The sequence below is a fragment of the Drosophila virilis genome, chromosome 3 (genome assembly GCF_030788295.1).
Source record: "Drosophila virilis strain 15010-1051.87 chromosome 3, Dvir_AGI_RSII-ME, whole genome shotgun sequence".
Lineage (NCBI taxonomy): Eukaryota > Metazoa > Arthropoda > Insecta > Diptera > Drosophilidae > Drosophila > Drosophila virilis.
Genome location: NC_091545.1, coordinates 15,949,319 through 15,971,068, shown reverse-complemented (window position 1 = coordinate 15,971,068; position 21,750 = coordinate 15,949,319). Strand labels below are relative to the sequence as shown.

The following is a 21,750-nucleotide window of genomic DNA, read 5'->3' as shown; positions in this document are numbered from 1 at the left end:
GCCAGCTTCAGTGTGTGCGGCTGCGGTGTTCGATTTCGGTGTTGCCTTTCAGTCGCAAACTACGTGTTACCAAAGAAAGACGTGTTCGCTGTTGGCGCTCGTTTCGTTCGTTTTCGTTTCGGTCTCAAATAAGCCAACTCTGGCGCGTTGTTGGGCGACGGTTGTGGTAGAGTGAAGCGGGACGCGAAAAAGTGCGGCGAGTGGCTCGTAATGTCTGCCAAAGCGTAACGAAAATTTTCAAGACAACAAAACCAACAACAAATACAAGATCAACAACAGCAACAACAACAACAACAACAACAACAAGCAAATATCATTAATGGCATTTTCTGTTTCGAGTTTGTGTGTGAAAAGTGCACAAAAGTAGCCGAAGAGAGCAGCCAGAGTCAAGGCAAAATAGAAATGTAAAAGGTAAACGAAAAGTTTCTGCAACATCTAAAATTATATTATACAAATTAATTGCAAAAATTGTTGGCGCGCGCACCTAAACAAAAAAAAAAAACAAACCAACAAAGTGCTCAAAATGTATGAGAAAATTTATACTTAAAAAATATGGTAAATTGCCATTTACTCACCTGCACTTGTGTAGCTGTGTGCGTGCACGTATGTGTGTGTGTGTATGTGTCGAGTGCCTGTGTGTGTGAGTGTGTGCTGTTGCATAGCTGTAAACCAGTTGCCAATTGCAACGTGTTTTCTGTGTTTTCCAAAGAGACGAACATAAAAAACTACAATAAACCTAAAACTTGGTTATACGAAACAATTTTGAAAGTAAAGAAAAGCTGCAAAAAAGCTCTGAACAGATTTGGAATTTTCCAAAATAAATAATTAATTAATTGGATATTAAATATTTGACGGTTTTATCGAGCATATTTAACATCATGAAAAGATTCTACTTAATGAATATTTTATATTTTTTCGTGTACTTTTTGCTGCTTTGTTGGCCAAATCTTGTGTCGCATATAAACACGTCCAAAACGCGTGTGAAGACAAAAATCATCGCGAAGAATAAATCAAAACAGCAAAAAACTCAAAAAAAAAAAATAAAACTATGCTGAGAGAGAGCGAGAGAGGGAGAGGGAGAGGGAGAGAGAGTATAAAAGATTAAGCTGTGATTTTTTTTTCGCTATTTGGGTTTTTTTTTCCGTTTTTGGCTAATAAAGCAATTTGATATCGTAAATAAGTATGAGAGCTGCACACACGCATACCAGCAATGAGATCATTGAAAGAGCGAGAGAGTTCTGTGCGCACGCTGAGAGCGCGAGAGAGCGCGCTAAGCCGTGCTCTGCTGGAGCGTAAAAGGCCAGGCCGTGTGTTGTTGTCCAAAAATAATAACAGCAATCAAAATGCGTTTACATTTCAAAATATTGCACGGCGACAACAAAAACAAGCGGAGGAGCACATGCACACGTATACGTTTTGTATATGTGTGTGTGCGTGTGCTTATATCGTATTTGGGCCTCACTCAATCGTGCGGAGGTGTAAAAGCAAACGAACCAAAAGGCGCGCGTCACCTTATCTTTTTTATTTTTTATGTTTAACTAATTTTTTTTTTTTTTTTTGCAACAAACAAAACAACAAAAACTATGAGCAGCTGAGCGAGCAAAGATAGCAGAGCTTGTTTTTTTTGATTTGTTCAAATTCAAAATGCTAATGAATTAGTTTCACAAAAGATCGCCCCAAACATGGCAGCACACAGTATAAGAACATACATATACATATGTACATGCTTTACTCATAATAAAGAGCTTCTGTGGCCGTGATCTGGCTCACAGTCCGTTTCCGAGTCTGTTCAGTTAAACTCCAAGGCAATCGAGGTTGATGATGGCTTGTTCAGGCAAAAAGAATTGCCCTTAATGATCTAGCTACTGACTATTTAAATAAGAGAGGAGTTTGTAATATTAACATACTCACGTACCATAGCTAATATCTGCTCATCAGCAAATGTACTTAAATTTACCAGCAAATCCATATAGATTGACTAGCGATCAGCAGCTCTCAAAATTACGATATTCGCTTAGCCGCTCTCATGCTGCTGCTGAAAGCGCTTAAGCGCTCTCTTATGCTGCTAAGTTTCGCTTATGCTCTGTAAGCCACAAAAACTCACCTGATCTCTCGAACATTTTTTACGATATTCGTCGCAACACTGAACTCTACCTGTTCGCTCTTTTGTTTTGCTTGTGCATTGTCTGCACAAACATTTTTCGCATTTTTCCATGTGTCCCATTCAGCTATTCAGAACACATACCAATGCAACAACAACAACAACAACAATAAAGAAACACGTGAAACTGGCCAAAAACAAGAGAAGATGGGCAAAAAACAACAAAAAAAAAAAAACTTTCTTAAGCGTTGTGCGTTTGCTAAAACATTTCGACAAGCCCCGCTATCTTTTTGGAACTACGTACGACGGGCACTACGATTACGAGTGGTAAAAAAGAAATTCATCATTTGGACGACTGACAAGCGTCGCCGTTGACGCGTGATCGTAGTCGCACAGTGGTGCAAGAGCAGCCAAATTAAATGTTAAAGTCCAAGTTGATATTTTTGTAGAAGAGAACATAAATGCGATATTCTATATATTTATGTATATTCTATAAATATTCTTTTAATTGTATTGGAAGCATAAATATGTTTTTTTTTTTATCGGTTTTTATTTGCTGTCTGTCTTAAGACAAAATAAAAATTGCTTAAAAAATAAAGTAGGATATAATAAAACTATAGGATCGTTTGAGCTGCAATGAGTTACAACAATATTTATAACATTATAGTTTGCTTCTTATAAAACTTAATCAATTTTAAGTAAAGCCCATATCCTTGGTGAACAGCTGTCAAAGTAAACGAGTCTTTCGGGCTTCAGTAGTCAAGCGCGGATCCGAGTTGGAAGTCTAGAATAATAGTCAAGTATATTATGAAAAAGTAATTAAAAAATGGTTCAATGTTGTAAATTCTTATCATGACATAGATATAATTTAAATGATACCAAACAAACATTTTAAAAGTTATAATTTGGCTGGCTTCATGACTTCTCTGAGAATGAGCTTGCTGATAAAAATTAGAAGTAGATTTAGTACTTAAAAAATGTTTAATTTGGCAAATTAACATAAATGCAATAATCAGCTTGTTGGTTCCACTGTGCGCAGTAGCCGCTGCTGCCGCTGCTGCCACTGTTGCTGCTGCTGCTGCTGTTGCTGCTTCTTCTTGCTGTCGCCTAATATCGTAAATCAGCTGCTCATCACGTTCATCAGCTCAGCGCTGCGCAGCGCAGCGCAGCGAGTACGCTTAGTTGTTACCGTGGGGCGCTAAGTGTCGCTTGGGTCTGCGTCTGGGATCCGGTGTGGGGCACGGAGCACGGGGCACGGGGCCTTTGGACTATGGGCTATGTACGCATTTTATTGGCCATTTCGTTGGCACGGTCGAAACGTTGCGCACTTTCCATTGAGCGTATAGAAAACGCGTTAAGTTTGTGCGAGTTTTAAATGCTTTTCACTGCTTTTACCAATTTCTTGTTGTTTGTTTTTTCTTCTCCGTCGCTTTCTTACAGTTGGCTTACAAAAGAAAACTTGAAATTTGGTGCGTCTCATCGAACCTATCATTGCAAGTTTTGGCCGCAACAACATCCGCTTGCCAGCAGCCAGCGCCAGTTGCACAATATTCCAGCCAACGTCCATCTATATCAGCGTCTGTATCTGTATCTGTATCTGTATCTGTGTGTCGTCGTTAGATGTTAGCTGTGGCAAGTCAAAATGCGCGTATCCAGCAGATACCAGTCATCATCATCAGCAACAACAGAAGCAGCAGCAATTGCATCTTACCAAAGTCTAAGCACGCACATTGAAGTAATTGCAGCCGCTGCCCGACTTCGTGTGCTCGTATAATGAGTCAAAATGTGGCCGACAGTCTGGTGAGTACCAAAGTAGTTACTATATATAAACTATATACATACAACAATATGTACCAACCCCGGGAAATACCATAGAAATTGTATCGAAAATGCATAGAAAGTAAGTCGAAAGTAGCTCTAAGGTCAGCTATTTTTTTATTTTAAGCTCTAGAAAGGCAGGCTCTCGGCTCCATATGCGACCTATTTGCTTTGCTAATTGCTTTGGCAAATATTTAATATGGCCTATAAATAGTCGCTGTCTGGCCGAATATGAAGCTCCAAAAGCTTTGCTAAATAATTAAATACATATTTAGTTTATACTGTGACATCTTGTGCATCATCTTTTCAAGTTACGAATAGAATTCACTTGAAATGTTTACCATTTATTGATTCACATTTAAAGAATAATCTATAATATGTCAATTGTTAGGGTGTACATTATTTTTTATTTTGTTTCCCTTGCTTTAAATGAAATCCACCTTCCTTCTCAGCTCAATTCGATGGCTTATTCATAAAAATGTGTTTCATGAAAATCGCATAGAAAGGCGATTATTGAGTGCAGCATCTTATTGAATGAGATAGCGTCTCTCTCTCTCTCTCTTTTTTCTATGAATGAATTCAAGCTTACAAAGTTAGTCCAAGTGTAACCGTCGATTGTTTTTTTACAGTGCCGTCTTGGCTTTTGTCGTTGCATCTTTAATTGATCAATTGACTTGTGTTGTGGTCCCTTTTATGCCCAGCAAATAGAAAACAAATCGTTTGATTGTCGTTTACGTAATAGAGGTTTATTAATTTCTCGTATTCACATTTGAGCGGCTCTCTCTTTTATATTGGGCATAAAAGACTAGTCCATGCCAAAAACCTAGCTATGCTCATTTACATAATTATATCAACGAATACAAATATATGCGTTTACTTGGCACGCCAAACGGAACGTGAAAAAATGTTAAAAGTTTTTAACACATAAATCAATTTAGACAAATGCTGGGGGATTGTCTTGAAGTTTTAAGAGTCTAATAAATATTGTTGAACAGCGCTTGGAAAACTATTAAAATCAAATATTTATATGCTGTTGTGAGGGTCAGGTTGCCATAGAAAAGTTTTCCCATGCCGAGGACAACAAAAATATTTGTTTTGTATGACTTATCTGTGCATTAAAATATCCAATAACACGATTGTCTAAAAGTAAAGAAATCACTCAATTTAAGCGCGTGTAATTTGTTCTAAAAAATGTTTAAGAGAGCATTGTCCACTCTATTCAAATTTCGCTCCCCATTGACGCACTTACCAACACTTGCATGTCAAAGAGAGGCGCCTGCGTTATTTCTAATAGGAACGTACGAGACTGAGAGCCGTCCATCAAAACATAAACAGAGCGTAATGGGAAATATACGAGTGGGTGCGAAATTCCCACGACCCAGGCAAATTACCTGAGAGCGAACAGCGGGGGGAGAGTGGGAGAGTACTGTGCATACGCCAACGCGTCGGCAGAGGTCGCTCGACCAACCCTCGCTCGTATTGTTCTAAGAGAGAGACAGAGAGAGAGAGAGAACAATAGCCGAGTGCTGTGTGTGTACGGCGATGTTGGGGCTGTCTCGGGATCTCGGGTCGACCTGGCCGCTGAGTGCGTTTTCAACAGTTGTTGGCGGCGGTTGTCCCGTCACCGTCTCGCCGGAGAACTTTTTCCCCCAGTGTTTTGTGTCGTGTATTATACGTTTATACGGAAGCCCCGCCACCTTCTCCACAAAAATGAAATGCTGTATAAAATGTTCACAATTATCTATCGTTCAAGGAATATAGTGTAAAATGCATACAAAATCGTTAACTAATTGTTTGGTTCATTTTGTGTATGTTAAGAAGGTGAAAATAAATAAATAAATCGACAAATTAACAAGCAGACGCCGCGGTTTGTCCAAAACGCGCACAGTGCGATAAAGTGCAATACATAATACATACATGCATATGTATGTGTATGTGCGCGAGCGAGTGTGTGTGTGTGTATGTGTATGTATGTATGAGAAAGCAAAGCAATAGTTGAGGCAAGACAGACACATAAACATAAGGAGGACGCGCCTGCCAATTGAACGTAGTGCAACGAACCCGAAACCGAACCCTTCGCATAAACAGGGGTTGTACGTGCCCAGCCCACCCCCTGCCCACAGCTGACCGACTGACTCATCATCATCTTCAGCGTCCAGGGCAAAGAAGCTGGCGCAAGAATAAAAAAACAACAAAGCAGGCAACTGTCAAAAAGCCAGAGTTACAGTTAAAGCAACTCGCATCGATTCGTATCGTATTCGCATTGTATCGTATCGTATCCACATGCGCATCAATTTCGGCTCAGCTTACGACAAACCAAAAGAAATAGTAAAGGAGCTGTAAATTTATTGATTTTGCTTTCTACATTCATCTTATCGCAACCATTACGAATTGCCAGCGTAAAGTAAACAGTGCAAAACAAATCAAAACAATTGGATCAGCGTGCAAATTACCTACGTTAACCCAAGGAAAAAAGTCTATCTCAAATGGTAAAATTGCGACAAAAACCCAACTGTCTACGAGTTCGCACACAAAAAAGACGCGCGCATAAAAAGTGTGCGACAAGGAAGCAAAACTGTTAAATGTAAAGCTTTGCCAAGCCGAAGTATCGATACTCTTGCAAGCGAGTAGCTAAAGTAGTTGAGTTGAGAGCAAATAAATTAGCGATAATCATTCAGAAACAATTTTGATTTCCGCTATTTCCTATTGAAATTCTTCAATATCAATTGCTTTAATTAGGTAAAACATTTTGTGCGCCGTAAACTCATTGAAGAAATGAACTTAAATTTTGATTCAGCAAAGAAATGCGTAATTTATCGTAACTATTTCCGACACACAAGTAATTTCAATATTTTACTAGCTGCAAGAGTATCGAACGAATAACAAAAACCACAAGCTATTTATGCCTCTTGTTGTTGTTGTTGTTGTTGTTAGCCCAACCCACCACAAAAATTCCGACAATAACAACAATTTAAATAGAGCCTACGCCAATTTTATGCGCACAGTTTTTGTACATACACATATTCCCCAACTCCCCCCCAAACCCCCCACCCATTATTAACATTAACCCATCTCAACTGGAATCGGCGTGTTTTGTACTTGATTTTGATAGCATTTGGATGGGCTATTTATGGCCCATGCATTAGACATTTACATATATACATATATGCTTAAGACTAAATGTGTGCCATGCGGCATAGAGTTTTGTTGTTGTTGTTGTCAATGTCAACAGCGATTATGTGTAAATATTGGAAACTATAGACACAGCCAATGGCATGGAGAACAAGAGCATTTCAGTGGCAATCAATATCAAGTATTTACACTTGAGAACACTTTCAAGGGAGCCGAACTGAAGGCCCGACTCATGAATGGAGTTACCCAGCGCCATCGAGGCTCAATTTAAGATAGTCAAAAAGTTTTATCCGAATTATGATAAACATATCTTTTATGAACCCAGAGTTATGCTGAAAAAAAATGTCAACTAAAAGTCGATAAATCAATTGACTAGGAATTAAATCGATTCCCTAAACTAATTCATAAGATAGAGACTATTTCAAAAAAGATGTCACAGTATCGTTATTTGAGCCCGAATCGGTCTACTTCCAGTTTAATCTGTACAAACTCACCAGAGAATATATCAATTGCATACACTCACTTGTAAAAAAAAAAACACTATGCATATTTATATTCATTCATCACTTGTAAAATTTAGTTGATTTATATATGTAAATATATGCATATGCATATTTCTCAAGCCCCCCTTTTTACACCCAGATATGGGAACCAAAAAGTGCATCAACAAAAAAATATACGAGCTTGCTTTCGCTTCTTGGTTATGCTCATTGCTTCAAGCTTTAATTCAAGTTGATATTTCTATATCCGCTGTTTGTTGAGTCTGCCGTATATATATATATATATATTATTTCTGCTGCACAGCGGATGTGGTTTGATAATAGTCGCCCCCCTCCAGCAAATAGAGACGGCACTAGGTAAATCCGCGAGACAGAGAGAGTCAGAGAGAGAGAGAGGGAGGGGGTGGCTGAGAGATGGATGCAGTCAGTTGTAACTGACGTACACTCATTTAAACAGTCAGTCAGACATGAGACACGAGACGAGCTCAGTCAACGTTTCAGTTTTAGTTGAATTTTTGTACATTTTTATCTGCTCTGTAGTTTGCATTCGAATACCCTGTGCACTCGTTTGAAATGCCTAACGAAAAGGAGCATAATTTACATAATGATGACATATATAATTTCCAGATCGGCAGACTGCGAACTTTATCTGTCTGTTGAATTGTTGTTGGCCTTGTAATTTTTCAACAGTTCTTCGTTTCTATTCATATTATATAATAGAAAAACCAAATCGATAACAATCGATTTTTCATGTTAGGTTTCAAAAAGGAATTTCTTATGTATGGATACAGGATACAGGGTATTTCGCAGTCAGGCAGCGATCCGCACGGTTCACTTGTTTCGCTTTTTGTTATTGTGTGCATTTGGATTTGTTTGTTTGGCTCCTGCTGCTTATCAATGCAAGAGCCAGCTCGTGGCAGAGCTTTGGGGTCACGTCTAGCATATAAATAGCCGGGGCAAACCTTCCTGCAGCCAGCAGCTGGCCATCGATTGTTGGCTTTGATGTTGTTGGGGGCGGTCATTTCCAGGGAGGGTGGTGCTATTTTTGCAACATCTTTTGCATTTGCGTCGCAGCTAAGTCAATTAAGCCACAGCGGCAACCCACACAATCTACACACACACACACACACACACAGTCAATGGCATTTGCTATTAGCCGCACAAAGGTTAAATCCCACAGTTCTATATATAGACATAAAGCCCACGAGAAATACCTCGTCATCATCATCATCATCATCATCATCATCATCTGGAGCAATTTGACATAATTCAGCTTTATGTCTTTATAATTGCTTTTAAAACAAAAATACTTAAGACACATTTGACAATTGACGCCCAAAATTAGATAATACCCAACATAGTTATATTTCATTTGCAACTGAATAATTAACCCATTATAATATATATGTATATATATATTTTGGTGGTTTCTCCCCCGTTGATGATTCATCGTAAACTGAGAGTTTTTGTTCTGAGCGGGGTCGATCGGCATTAACGACTACTCGATTTGCATTATTTCAACAAATATAAGTGAGTGTGTACGTACATGTGAATACTCACGATTCGAGAGTTGGAATTAATTCGAGTGAGTCGCCCCATCATTGAGTGCAATGTATGTGCATATTGATTGAGTTCCAACGGCAAATGCTATAGAAGTACTACAGTTATATGTATATACATATATATTCTTGTACTTATATGCATGCATATGCTTTAGCGAGATTTTGCTTTGAGTTTTTGTATTGCATTATCGAACTGGATCTAGGTCTGGGCTATACATTGACTGCTTTAATCAGACATTGTACGCAAAGCAAATTGCACAAAAGTTCAATCAAGTTTATAAATAAACGAGCAGGCAAATTTGCAAACGTGACTCCAAACCGATTTATGTCTGCGAATTGCACAGCTTGTTAGTTTCTTAGGGCTGGATGTTCTGGCCCTCTTTTGGGCCATGTTTGAATTGAATATACAATTTACTTATTGGCAACGCTTGACTGATTCGCCCCAATAAACTCATCTGCCTACCTATAAAAAAGTGCATATTTTGTGCATTCCTTCAGCTATTACGAAACAGGCAAGCTCTTTAATTACGTATACGCCCAGTATACGCTCGGATTCCAGTGCTAAAACATATCTTTTATACAGTCTACAGCTGAATTAAGTTGTATTTTGATATGCATTTAATTAGCGTGAGAAATCGATACAAATTTTGCAAATATTTCATTCCGAATTCCTTCAGGCATGCCCAGTTGCTCAATATCTATGATTTACCACACTTTTAAGAGATCATGTTATTGTTTTTTAGCTGGAACATATCACGCCAGTTGCAACTGTTTCATTTCTACACATATATATGAGTCTTAGCCGGGGCGGGGAAGTCTCTTTGTCAGGCCGCGGAATGTGTCGGAACGTGCCAGATTAACTGGCAATTTTTATATGATTTAATGGAGCGCGATTTTATTTTATTATGACTCTGCCGAACTGTGCGGAACTGTGTGCGGTTTGTTGAATGTTAAATCCGTTTATTTTTGGGATACCAGATTAACGATCCTAGCCTTTATGGTTGATATATATTTGTTTGTTGAATTTAATGCTGTGGCATCAAATATGCAATTTATTACGCGTCGCAAAATGTGGCACGTTTCAGATTGAAAGCCGCTGTTGTTGTTGTTGTTGCCATGGACCCTCTGGACACGCTGTCGTCTAAAGTGACCCGCTGATCTGTTTGCACAGATAAGTGGATGGCATTTTCGTAGGAAACAGAAACAGCAGCCATTAAGCAAACAAGTTATGTAATTTGGAGCGAGACTTCGCACAATTGAGAGCATACCGAACATTTGCTGTGGCCTAAATTTATGGCTAAAAAAAAAAAAACACACACACACACACAACATGAAATGGGCAGGTCCATAACAGTCAGTCACAAATAAGTATGCACATACGTATAATAAACAATAATAAGAGCAACTGGCAAAAACAACGAGGCATGCATATGTTTCAAGGCGAATCGCCATAAAACTAGTGTGAAAAAGGAAAAGCCAAAATGCATTTTCCAACAACGATTTCCTAACACAACTAGCAAAAATTTATGAAAAATTCCGAGTTGCGCATTTTGCACAAAAACGAACTGGAAATACACTAACAAATGAGTTTCTATTGCAATTTGAATACTTAAATTATTTCAATCGAAATTTATTCTAAATAAATATTGTTTGATATTTATAATTTATTTGTAGCTATCAATTGAACTTAAACTTTGAGCTGAAATGTTGCTCAAATGTGTTCAACAACTTTTGAAAGACATTTAACGGAGTTCTCTCAGTTAGCTGATGGACTGCTGCTTATAATTTTCTTTGAAAGATTTTCCATTCAAGCCTTAACAAGCTACGTAAATTAGTTGCCAGCCTCCGCTTTTCGTCAGGGTATCGAAGCGAAATTGCGCGCAGCTGTCAATGGACGTGAAACAACAAAATCGGCCGCAAATAATAACAACTTCCTGGAAAAGTTGCGTTGCACGTTTGGGGGCTAATACCTTATGTTGTTTATGATCGGGCCGGAGTACAGTGTAAAATTTGTTGAACAAAAGCGCTTTCCGAAGCGATTGCCGCCGCCTATAATTGCAATTGGGGAAGCGAAAGCATTTAGCCAAATATGGTAGGTGCGGAGCGAAGCGGCAGCTCGAGACGCCACTCGAGTTGTTGTCGAGATCGCTTAAACTTGTTGTTGCTCCCATATTTGTCTATTTGATGCCGCCGCAAGACAGCTGAATAGCATTAAATTGATGTTTATACACGTATATTTGTTGTTATGTGTGTGTGTGTGTGTGTCTAAGTTTAAATGGTAACCAAGGTCAGGGGCGTACAAGCCCTAGGCATTGTCAGAAGAGACTCAACTCGCTGTGACTCGCAAGTGAGTGCGTTGAGTGCGTGTGTGAATGAACTCGTTTCACGGCTATTCCCATACAGCCCAATGCCAATCAATGAACCATGATCAAGTACAAAACACAGTTTCAGTCTCGGTGCGCCCAAAAACCAACAATTGACTCAGTCCCAACCAAAACAAAAAAAAAAAAACCCCTCTCAACAAATTACAGAATTTCACAAGCCAAGCGAACTGTAATTGCCGGCACAACCATCACAAGCAGCAGCAGCAGCAGCCCACGCTTATCAAGAGTCACACTTGCGCCTATCAGCTGCAAGATTTGGCTGGCTACAATCGCGCGCTGATGCCGCCGCTGGATAATACGGATTTCAGCAGCGCCTGGCGATATGTCAACAACAACAGCACAACGCTCTGCGGCTATCACCAGCAGCAACAGCAGCAGCAGCAGCAGCATCATTGGGCCAAGGCAAAGTCATCGCCGCAGCAGCGACAATATCATCACAACACGTGCCCGCGTCAGAAGAAATCCTCAACGCCCACATCATTGGCAGGTGGCACGCCTACATCCACCTTGTGCCGGCAGCAGCAGCAGCGACGTTCACGGTCCACGTCCGCGGCAAGCAAACAGCGTCGCAATAGCTCGTATCATTCCTACGATGATTTGGATGCATCTTCCGCAGTCGCGAGTGCCGAGCGCAAGGTGGTGGCCAGCCTCAAGTATTTGTGCGCCTGCACGGGCGCCACGCTGCGCAATTTGTCGAAGAAGACGAAAGATTTGCATGCCAAGAACTATACCTACACCAAGGTAATTGGTTAAATGCATGTGCACAGTTTATAGTATATCTAGTGTATACCTATTGCCGCTTGAATTCTCCCTTACCATTAAGCATTATGTAGCATATTTTATAATTAGTTTCTGCTTGTCGATAACTGACAGCTGCGACCGTTATTAGTTTGCCATATTTATCGATACAACAGGCACATTTATCGATGCCGCGCTCTCTAAGAAGACGGTCTAGTGTTGTTAAGCGGCTGTATTTGCACTCTTTTTAATTGATTATCTTTTTATTTCATAGTATCTGTTTCAATTTAGCCATTGAAATACTCATTGATTGCTGACAGCTGCAGTCATTGTTATTTGACACCCTCGACTTCCGCTATTTGAATTTGTTTATTTGTATCGATACATTTATCGATGACACGCTCTGTGACCCGTTAGTTTAGTGTTGTTAAGTGTTGTGCCTTTGTCTTTACCTTTTTAGTTGTGCTTTTGTTTTAATATTTGTTATTTTTTATAAACATTGCGTTATTTTGACGCACATGAAACTGAAACAAGCTAGTTTAGTGCGTCATTAATTAAACAAGAGCACAAATAAAGCAAGCATATGTACAATATATTATGTACAATACAAATGTGTGGGGCACAGCCATTTAAACAAAAAACATACAAAATGCCAAATAAATAACAAATAAATTAAATAAATAAATATGCACATATGCGTGTGTGTGTGTGTGTGTGTGTGCCTGCGCATACAATTTCTTATTTCGGCAGCCGTTGAAATAAAAAGAAAATACAAAAACAAAAAAGTCAAGCAACTTGGCTGATCTTTCGCCGTGAATTGATTAAATGTTGCCTTCACATTCGCTACATAAAAACATTTACATACATATCTGTGTGCATGTGTATGTGTATACATATATAAACGCCGCCAAGAGTATTTAATTATATGGGAAGTAGCATGTGTTGATCAGCCAGCCGAAAAAAAGAAACAGCGCACAATCACAAGCTAAGTACACACCAATTAGAAAGCAAAAAGAAAAAAAAAACATAAGAAAAAAACAAATTGCAATTTGCTAAATTTTTGCTTTTATTTCGTCTTCGCAGGAAACAGTCAGCGACGATGTTTTCGCAGCTGTTGTTTTTTTTTTTTTTGTGGTGTTTATGTTAAATTTTAAAATAATACAACACGGCAGTTTACGGTACTTTAAAAGCGCTTTAAAGATGCCATCGTCAAAGAGACTTACACAACACTTAGGCCTTTAGTGTTGTAAGCTGGAAATAGTGGGGCGGCCTAATAAGTACTAAGTAGTTTACACAACACAAGAATATTTCCAACATTTTTTTGCCAAAGCTTATTTATTGCCAGGCATTTACGAAAACTTCCAGCTGTTTATAGATATCTCTCTCAATTAAATTGAGAACTTGCGCAGGGACAAGACTTGCTCGAATATCGTACACCCTTCTTATCTATTGATTCGTTGGAATATGGAACAGTTGAAAAATATGACAACATATTCATAAATTATCGAGTTTTTCTTTATATTCATTCTGTGGTGATTTTGATACCCTACAATTTAAACAAGCTAAACTTTAGACTGTAGATGAGAAGATCTTCGTACAGAAATGATATAGAAATAGATTCAGCATGTGATATATGAGTATATGATATTATTATAGGGTATACGCGCTGCATAGCGCGTGACACAATTCTAATACCCTTTGATGAGTGTATATAAAAATCATAAAACAAATTGCGCCGACCACTTAACGGCCAAATCTTTTCTTTCTGTTTGTTGTACTTTTACGAAATGTTCAAACAATCCACGAATTTTTACGAAATGGGGTCAGACCTCAGACACTGCCCGGCTAATAAAACAGAAGAAAACTAAACTAAACATTTAAATACAGGATTTTTGTTGTTGTTATTTTGTACGTGCAATGAAAGCGCATGCGGGCAATTAATTGCCCGAACATGAGATTCATTAATGTCCGTTGTCCACACGCCCCGCGATCCAAGTAAGCCCCTATATGAATACTATCTATATACGTGTGTATATGTATGTATATATGCTTATGTTTTGCATATTGGGGGTCGCTGTGGGATCAGCTGGGCCGGTGGGCGGTGGGCGGTGGGGGGGTTGGACGAAGTCATCGCACGCTGTGGGCAAATCTTTTTATATGCTGGCGGAAAACAAAGAGCGGGGGGGGGGGGCTCTTTAAAAAAAGCTTGCGGCATTCGCTTTGTTATAATTTGTTACGCACACACACACGCACACTCGCACACTCGCACACACACTCATACATACTATTACAAAATTACGTGTTATGGCTTTTGTTTTTTATTTATTCAATTTTCTTCATGCTTATTCATTCATCGCGCGTTGATTGCCTTTTCACGCTTAGGCATTGCACTTTGCAATTAAATTTATTAATTTTTGTTTTGTTTTGTTTTTTTATTTTGCAGTGCACATGCAATCATTCATGCTTAGACACACATATTCATGCACACATGGGGTACACACACACACACACACACACACACACACGCCTCAAATATACGTGGGTGTATTTCACACCCTTTTACAGGGTATTCTACTTTTCTAATGTCAGAAAATACGACATTCTCTCAACAAATCTGTCAAATCGACCTTCCTTCCTTCTAGAGTTCCCACGAACAAAATCGGTCGAAATGAAAAGCTTTTTGTCTACAAGTGTATTTAAAAGTCGGCTTGTCGCATATAGAAGTTCTTTCTAGTTTTTAGTAAACAAAGCCATTTTGTAAGTTCATTTGTTGCATGTTTTTCCAATTAGAATTCTTATGTTTTTGCTGTTTAGGCGCAAATACTTAAACTATTTCTCTTTCGCCCCAAACTCATAAATATTTATGCACATTCATATGTAAATACATACATACATATGTAAATACATAGATATGTCAATTAAGTGGCCGTGTAATTGATGAACCGTCATTGTTAATTGTGCATATCTGTCTACATTTTTTATTGTTTTATTTTTGTATTTAGCGGAACTATTTGATGCGAAAAAGAACCTTAAAATTAATATTTTCAACTAATTACAAGGACAATTAAAAGTTAATTTACACACGTTTTGACATATGTTTATGCATAAAGACAAGTATAAACATTTCTTTTAAATACTTTGCTCGATCAGATGATACCCTGCATACACGTCAGGGTATATATAACTTCATTTGTACTCGAATAACAACTTTTTTTTAGTTTATAAAATTTAATTTTATGCAAGTGAGCATAGTTTTTCTTCTTTTAAGATTCTTAAAAATATATTTTTTACATTTTAATTTGAATACACGCAAATTATTCTTATATTATGGAAGAATGTTGCCTGAGCAACTTTTGTTGGCCGGAAAAATTAGTTATGCGAAAACAGATTTTCGTATTTGGTTAACATTATTTTATTTTATATTAAACAATAACAAATAATGCAGTAATAATTAAATTAAATTAATTTATTTACTAAAATCGTTGGGAATAATTTTCATTTTAAGTTAGCTTCAGAATGCCACGAGGACATTTAGTTAAAAATTATTTTCCATTCATGTATGCATTTGTCAGTTGGAGCCACAGACTATTAACTAGATATTTATTAGGCAATTTAAATGCCAAATAGAAATTGTACATATCTGAAATGGACAGAAACGAATGATATTTGACCAAAACAGTCGACGGGAAATGGAAAATGGGAAATGTCGGCCAGTTGGCATCACAATAAACATCAGAATGGCAAACAAAAGCAAGAAAGAACTGCCATTTGCGGCAGATCGAACATGAAATACTCTGCTAGACAAATGAAAAACTTATTTCCGCTCTATACTTATACTTTACTTTTATAGAAAATAAATCATCTCTGCGTTACACATTTGATGACAAGCTGATAATAACCCAAAAGGAAAGTGTGCTACAACACTTTTGAAATGCTTTTCCATAATGTTCGCCTGACATAATGTTTATATTGAAAATATTTAGCAAACGGGCCGCGTATTTAGAATATTCAATGAATTAAAAATAGTCGGAATGTAATGCTAAATTTAGACAAATGATTAATTGCGCTAATGAATCGCAGACATAGACTATATATAGGCTATGTACAAATCCATATAATCGATATTATATGAATCTTTGTGGCTTGTAGCACTTAACTAATTTGACATTTTGATTGTTTTTGATAGCCCACGTGGCGCCTCTGGGGCGAGGAGCACGAGAAGAATGCAATATTCACGGTCTATTTGAAAAAGGTGCGCTATCATCGGCCCACGCCCACGGCGAGCAATGTAAGTTATCATGGCAAGCGATGGCAACCAATTACCTTGATAGCCTTTTTCAATTTAACAATTTTCCAATTTTCCAATTCTCGTTTGGCTTTGCAGCAGGACTCGGATGATGAAATTTCACATCTGGAATGGGAGACGGTGCGCGTGCGTTTCGTTAAGGCCGCCACATTGGCGCGACTCGTCGAGGCATTGGCCACAGATGACGGCGAACTGGAGTCCACGTTTATCAATGTGTTTCTGTCCACATATCGCACCTTCTCGACACCCAAACAGGTGCTCAGCCTGCTGACACAGCGCTACGATGCGCTGCACGAGAAGCACATGGAGGAACTGGAGCTGGCGCAACAGAATGGCACCGCCGAGGATTCCAGCTATGACTCACCCGCCTCCATACATGAGCAGCATAAAAAAACTCTAGTCTCGGCGCTGCACGTGTGGCTGGATGGTTTCCCAGAGGATTGGCATGAGGATAATCTGCAACAGATACTGGCATTTGCCAGCAAGCGTCTCAAACGCTCCGACCTGCACATTAAAGTGCTCAATCGCTTGGAACGGCTGCTCAGACAGCAGGTTTACGGAGTGGGAGGCGCCAGCAATCATGCCGATGGCAATGGCCTGCCCTGGCTGGCGGCTCAAGGTGGCCAGCAGACGCAGTTCATGATGCACACGCCGTGCGGCTCCACATACGATCTGAGCGAACAGTTCAGCGGCCTGTATCTGGCGCCCATCTATCGCGGACCCACGCACTTTATGCAGGCCTTTCGCTTCCCCCATGTGCCCGTACGTCACTTTGCCGAGCAGCTCACACGCATGGACACGGAGCTCTTCAAGCGCCTGATACCGCATCAATGTCTCGGCCATACGTGGGCGCGTCGCGACAGCGGCGGCTCCGAGACGGTGGTGGCCACCATCAACCAGTTCAATGCGGTGCTCTTTCGCGTCGTCTCCAGCATACTCATCGATCGTCTCAAGCCACAGGTGAGTCCAAGAATTCTTGGTTATACCAACTGTTAGCTTACATTCTTATCTTAATCCACAGGAACGCGCCTTAAACATTTCACGTTGGATTGACATAGCGCAGGAGCTGCGCATGCTCAAGAATTTCAGTTCCCTCAAGGCCATTATCTCTGGATTGAATTCCAATTCCATATATAGACTGTCCAAGGTGTGGGAGTTTTTGCCCAAAGAGCGCGTAAGTTTATTATTAATAAATATATAAATTATCATTAATATAAATTTCTTTTTCTTTTTTCAGATGGAAATCTTTACGGAGCTCGCGCGTATCTGTTCCGAGGACAACAATGCCTGGACATTGCGCGAGGTGCTCAAGCGTGAAGGAACTGCCAAAAATCCGGATCCGGCAGGCGATCAAACGGATCGCCATTTGCAAAAGCTTATACAGAATCTGGGCACACAGACTTCGCACGGGACCATACCGTATCTGGGCACATTTCTCACGGATCTGACCATGATACACACAGCCAATCCGGATTACCTCACGGAGGACAAGCTGATTAACTTTGACAAAAAGCGCAAGGAGTTCGAGGTGCTGGCTCAAATCAAGCTGCTCCAGGGCGCCGCCAACACATACAATCTGCAAGAGGATGCGCTCTTCGATCATTGGTTTGGCTCCATGCCGCTACTGGACGAGCGTCAGGCATTTGCGCTCAGCTGCCAGCTGGAGCCGCCGCCGCCGGCGCCTCGCAAATCGGTTGCCAGCACCAATACATCGCTAACGAATACGACTGCCTCGTCGACGGCCTCCATAATGGGCAGTGCTGGACATGGACATCGCAAGACTGACTCAATACACTCCAATTCGAGCAGCGGGGCCGGCTCGCAGTTCTATTGTGAGCTAAACAGCAGCACCAGCTCCAGGCACAATTCATTGGATCGGGATGCGCATCATGCATCGCTGATGTCCGCCTCGAGCAGCACCTCTAATTTGTCCATGGATTCGAGCAACTCGGGCGGCCGCCAATCGGCTCACAGCAAGCTCACGCATTCCCAGTCGCTCGGCAATGGCCTGAAGAATGCTGCTTTGGGCAATGGGACCACAAATGGCGGCTCGCCGCATACCCACATCAATGCACAGCTGGTGCAGCCGGCTGGCGTGGCCACCCAATCTGCGCCAGACTTCTACATCATCCGGGTGACCTATGAGACGGATAACATTGAGCTGGATGGCATTGTGCTGTACAAGAGCATCATGTTGGGCAACAACGAGCGCACACCGCAAGTGATTAGGAATGCGATGCTGAAGCTCGGCCTGGAGGATGATCCGGATCGATATACGCTCGCCCAGGTGCTGCCGGACAAGGAGCTTGTCATGCCAAAAACAGCGAATGTCTACTATGCCGTCAACACCAACTATAATCTCAATTTTATACTGCGTCCACGCAAGGATGAGGCTGGCGTCGGGGGCAGCTAGTCCGCACTTGTGCCCCTGTCCCAGTTGTGGTGCTTGGGATATGAGGGCGAGGAGTGAGGCAGAGATAAAGAGAGAGAGACAGAGATCAGAAACAGAACCGAAGAGCAAGATGGTGGAGCGCTTGTATATAGTATATAGAAAACACGATCCGCGCACATGACAACAAGTTTTAGATGATAATGTTTTAATTTATTTATTACACGAATAGACAGCAATCGAATAATATCGATAGGCTGGCACAGTTTGAGCTGCAAGTACAGTTGCGCTCTTGTGTGCAACAGACCGATAACAATTTGCTTATCGATTAACCCGTCAATTAGCCGGTAGATAAAACCGCAACTTTTGTAATCTCCGTTTCCGTAAATTCCCTTATAGTGTCGGAATCTTTTTTTCACATTCATGTGGAGTCTAAAACTGGAATAATTGCTGATATTTATAAAAACATATATACTACTTATCGATATTGATATTGTTTAAGCGATGGATATACAAAAATTTAGTACAATAATTTTGAGGTTAGCATCGATATTAGTTTTTGTGGAACCAGACCACACAATATGGCTCGTGGGCTGTACGAGTATGTACTTGATTTTGAAGCAAACAAACCAACATGATATGTATTTGTATAGATGTTTTATTGCTGTACGCGTATTGTACAAATAACAATACAAATTTGTAACTAAATATTTTATGGGGTTGCATAAAGAAACGATAATAATATAATCTATATGTATATACCATTTTGGTAAGCTCTCCCCATTTTACAGCTAGTTAAGATATTGTATTTGTTTGTATATTTAGCGATACAATTTAAAGAATTATACATATATATCGATACCTTTATGAAGGCATATTAAATATGAGCCCTATTTAAAACAAAATTAAGTAAAGAACGTGTGTAAATATAAAACCGAAAGTAAGCTGCCTTTTACTAACAATTAAGAATTTAAATCAAGTAAGTAAGTACTTAAAATCTGATATATAATTTTTAAAGGTAAACCTGTTTTCTTTTAATATCTTGATTTAATTTCGTTCCATTTTACATATTCTGAGTAAGAATTTAAATTTATGTATTCATCTTTTTATATAATCTTTAAATTTGCTTACCGTAGTACTTGTGAATAACACTTATGTAAGTGAAATGAATATCGCCGAATTCTTTTGAGACTATCAAAAAGCTATCTGAAAACCCATTCATGAATCTTTACGTACATCCGCTCGCAGTATGTCGGAACCAACAGGACCAAACTACTATATCAACCCGATATCGGTCGAAAAATAGCGAAGAAATTCAAGTCAAAAAATTTGTTTCAAAACCTTTAAATGGCCGTATCTCAAGTAAATGACGTCCGATCGCGGAAGGATTGGACGTTTTTTATTCGTGGAGGACCTTAGAATCGAACTGCATCAAAAGTTTTCAATTGCAGGACAAAGTCCATTTTCGTCAAAAACGTGATGTAACCCCTTGCCACTTTGGTCAATTTTGGACATCTTTCGGAATCAGGATATTTGAATGCGAATCGAAGGTCCTGGTCTGTACGAGTCGAAAGAGGTATATCTTTCCGATATCGGGCGGAAAATACCCGAGATATTCAAGTTTTAAGCTTTTTTGAAAAACTTTAAATGGCCATAACTTGTTTCAAAGACGTCCGATCGCGGAAGGATTAAGTGTTTTGTAATCGTGGTGAACCTTAGAATCGATCTGCATCAAAAGTTTTCAATTGCAGGACAAAGTCCATTTTTGCCAAAAACGTGATGTTACCCCTTGCCATTTTGGTCAATTTTGGAAATCTTTCGAAATCAGGATTCTTGAATGCGAATCGAAGCTCCTGATCTGTACGAGTCGAAAGAGGCATATCTCTCCGATATCGGGCGAGAAAAATCGAAGATATTCAAAATTTAAGATTTATTTCAAAAAGCCATAACACAAAATCTAGTTGACTGGTCGCGTCGGAGACCTATGTTATTCTCATAAACTCGACATAGGTTTTCATGATTTGGAAATATGTGGTAAGTAATAATCATGATGTGTTTTTAGTATATTCCAATATTTCCGTTTGTATGTTCATATGTATTGGTGCGTTCATGTATGTATATTCACCTTTATATACGCATATAAACAATAACCTTACTATGCGATTCTCATATCCTTAAGTAAACCTTTCTGGTTGTCATGCTTTTTTGTAGAAGCTCTTTATTAATAAGCTGTGTTCACAATATAATATAGTTTGTCCGGCTCATTCTGTTAAATTAATCGACTCTCTGCCCCTGCTCTTAATTAATTTATTTATTGTTTTTTTTTTCTCTAGGTATGTTTATTATAAAGTAAAACCTTCAAATTGATGTCAATCAAAAGTCAACAGTGCATGCGAGCTCTTGGGTAAGTGCATAAAAATAATTGAATAAGAATTATGTGTATTATAACTTTTTTTTATTAAAACAGACAAAGTTTTAAGTTGTATAGGTACTAATAATATTGACATAAATGTAATTTAAACGGGTAGCCATTATTTTCTGTGAATTTTGGTCGTACTTATAAATTGTTTATATTGGGATTATAACTAAATTGGTTTAAAATTTTGCTTTTGTGAATGCTAACAAATTGCTAGGCTTAAGTTGAAGAGGGTTGTTTACCTTTGATTATATCAGCACTGTCATCTGTCCGTTGCCAGAGCTGCAAATCCTTTCGCCAGACTGCAAGGAAGACCCGGAGATGCTTGTGTACAAGTTAACGGGTCAGCACATTCCATTAAATTTGCCCACGAGCGTCGACAGTAAAATAAATTACTTTCATTT

General features: G+C 39.3%; 1 protein-coding gene and 1 long non-coding RNA gene across 6 annotated transcripts; one reads left to right on the top strand and one right to left on the bottom strand.

The window, feature by feature from the left end:
- Window positions 1–45: 45 nt before the first annotated feature.
- Rgl (Ral guanine nucleotide dissociation stimulator-like) lies at window positions 46–19,870 on the top strand. Of its 5 annotated transcripts, none has more exons than XM_070208145.1 (6): window positions 46–411; window positions 3,542–3,901; window positions 16,422–16,523; window positions 16,623–17,501; window positions 17,563–17,715; window positions 17,779–19,870. In XM_070208145.1, exons 2-6 carry the CDS (start codon window positions 3,875–3,877, stop codon window positions 18,952–18,954), a joined length of 2,337 nt encoding a protein of 778 aa, XP_070064246.1. In that variant the 5' UTR covers window positions 46–411; window positions 3,542–3,874; the 3' UTR covers window positions 18,955–19,870. The 5 variants fall into 5 exon arrangements, with proteins under 5 accessions (XP_070064246.1, XP_032290379.1, XP_070064245.1 ...); XM_032434488.2 differs by having other exon boundaries at window positions 47–411; window positions 16,620–17,501; XM_070208144.1 differs by lacking the exons at window positions 46–411; window positions 3,542–3,901 and adding exons at window positions 5,500–5,740; window positions 11,645–12,238.
- Window positions 19,523–20,887, bottom strand: LOC116650554 (uncharacterized). The gene is made up of 2 exons (XR_004303558.2): window positions 20,062–20,887; window positions 19,523–20,002 (listed from the first exon to the last, which is right to left on the bottom strand). It is a non-coding gene; the product is annotated as an uncharacterized lncRNA (long non-coding RNA).
- Between the last annotated feature and the right edge of the window lie 863 nt (window positions 20,888–21,750).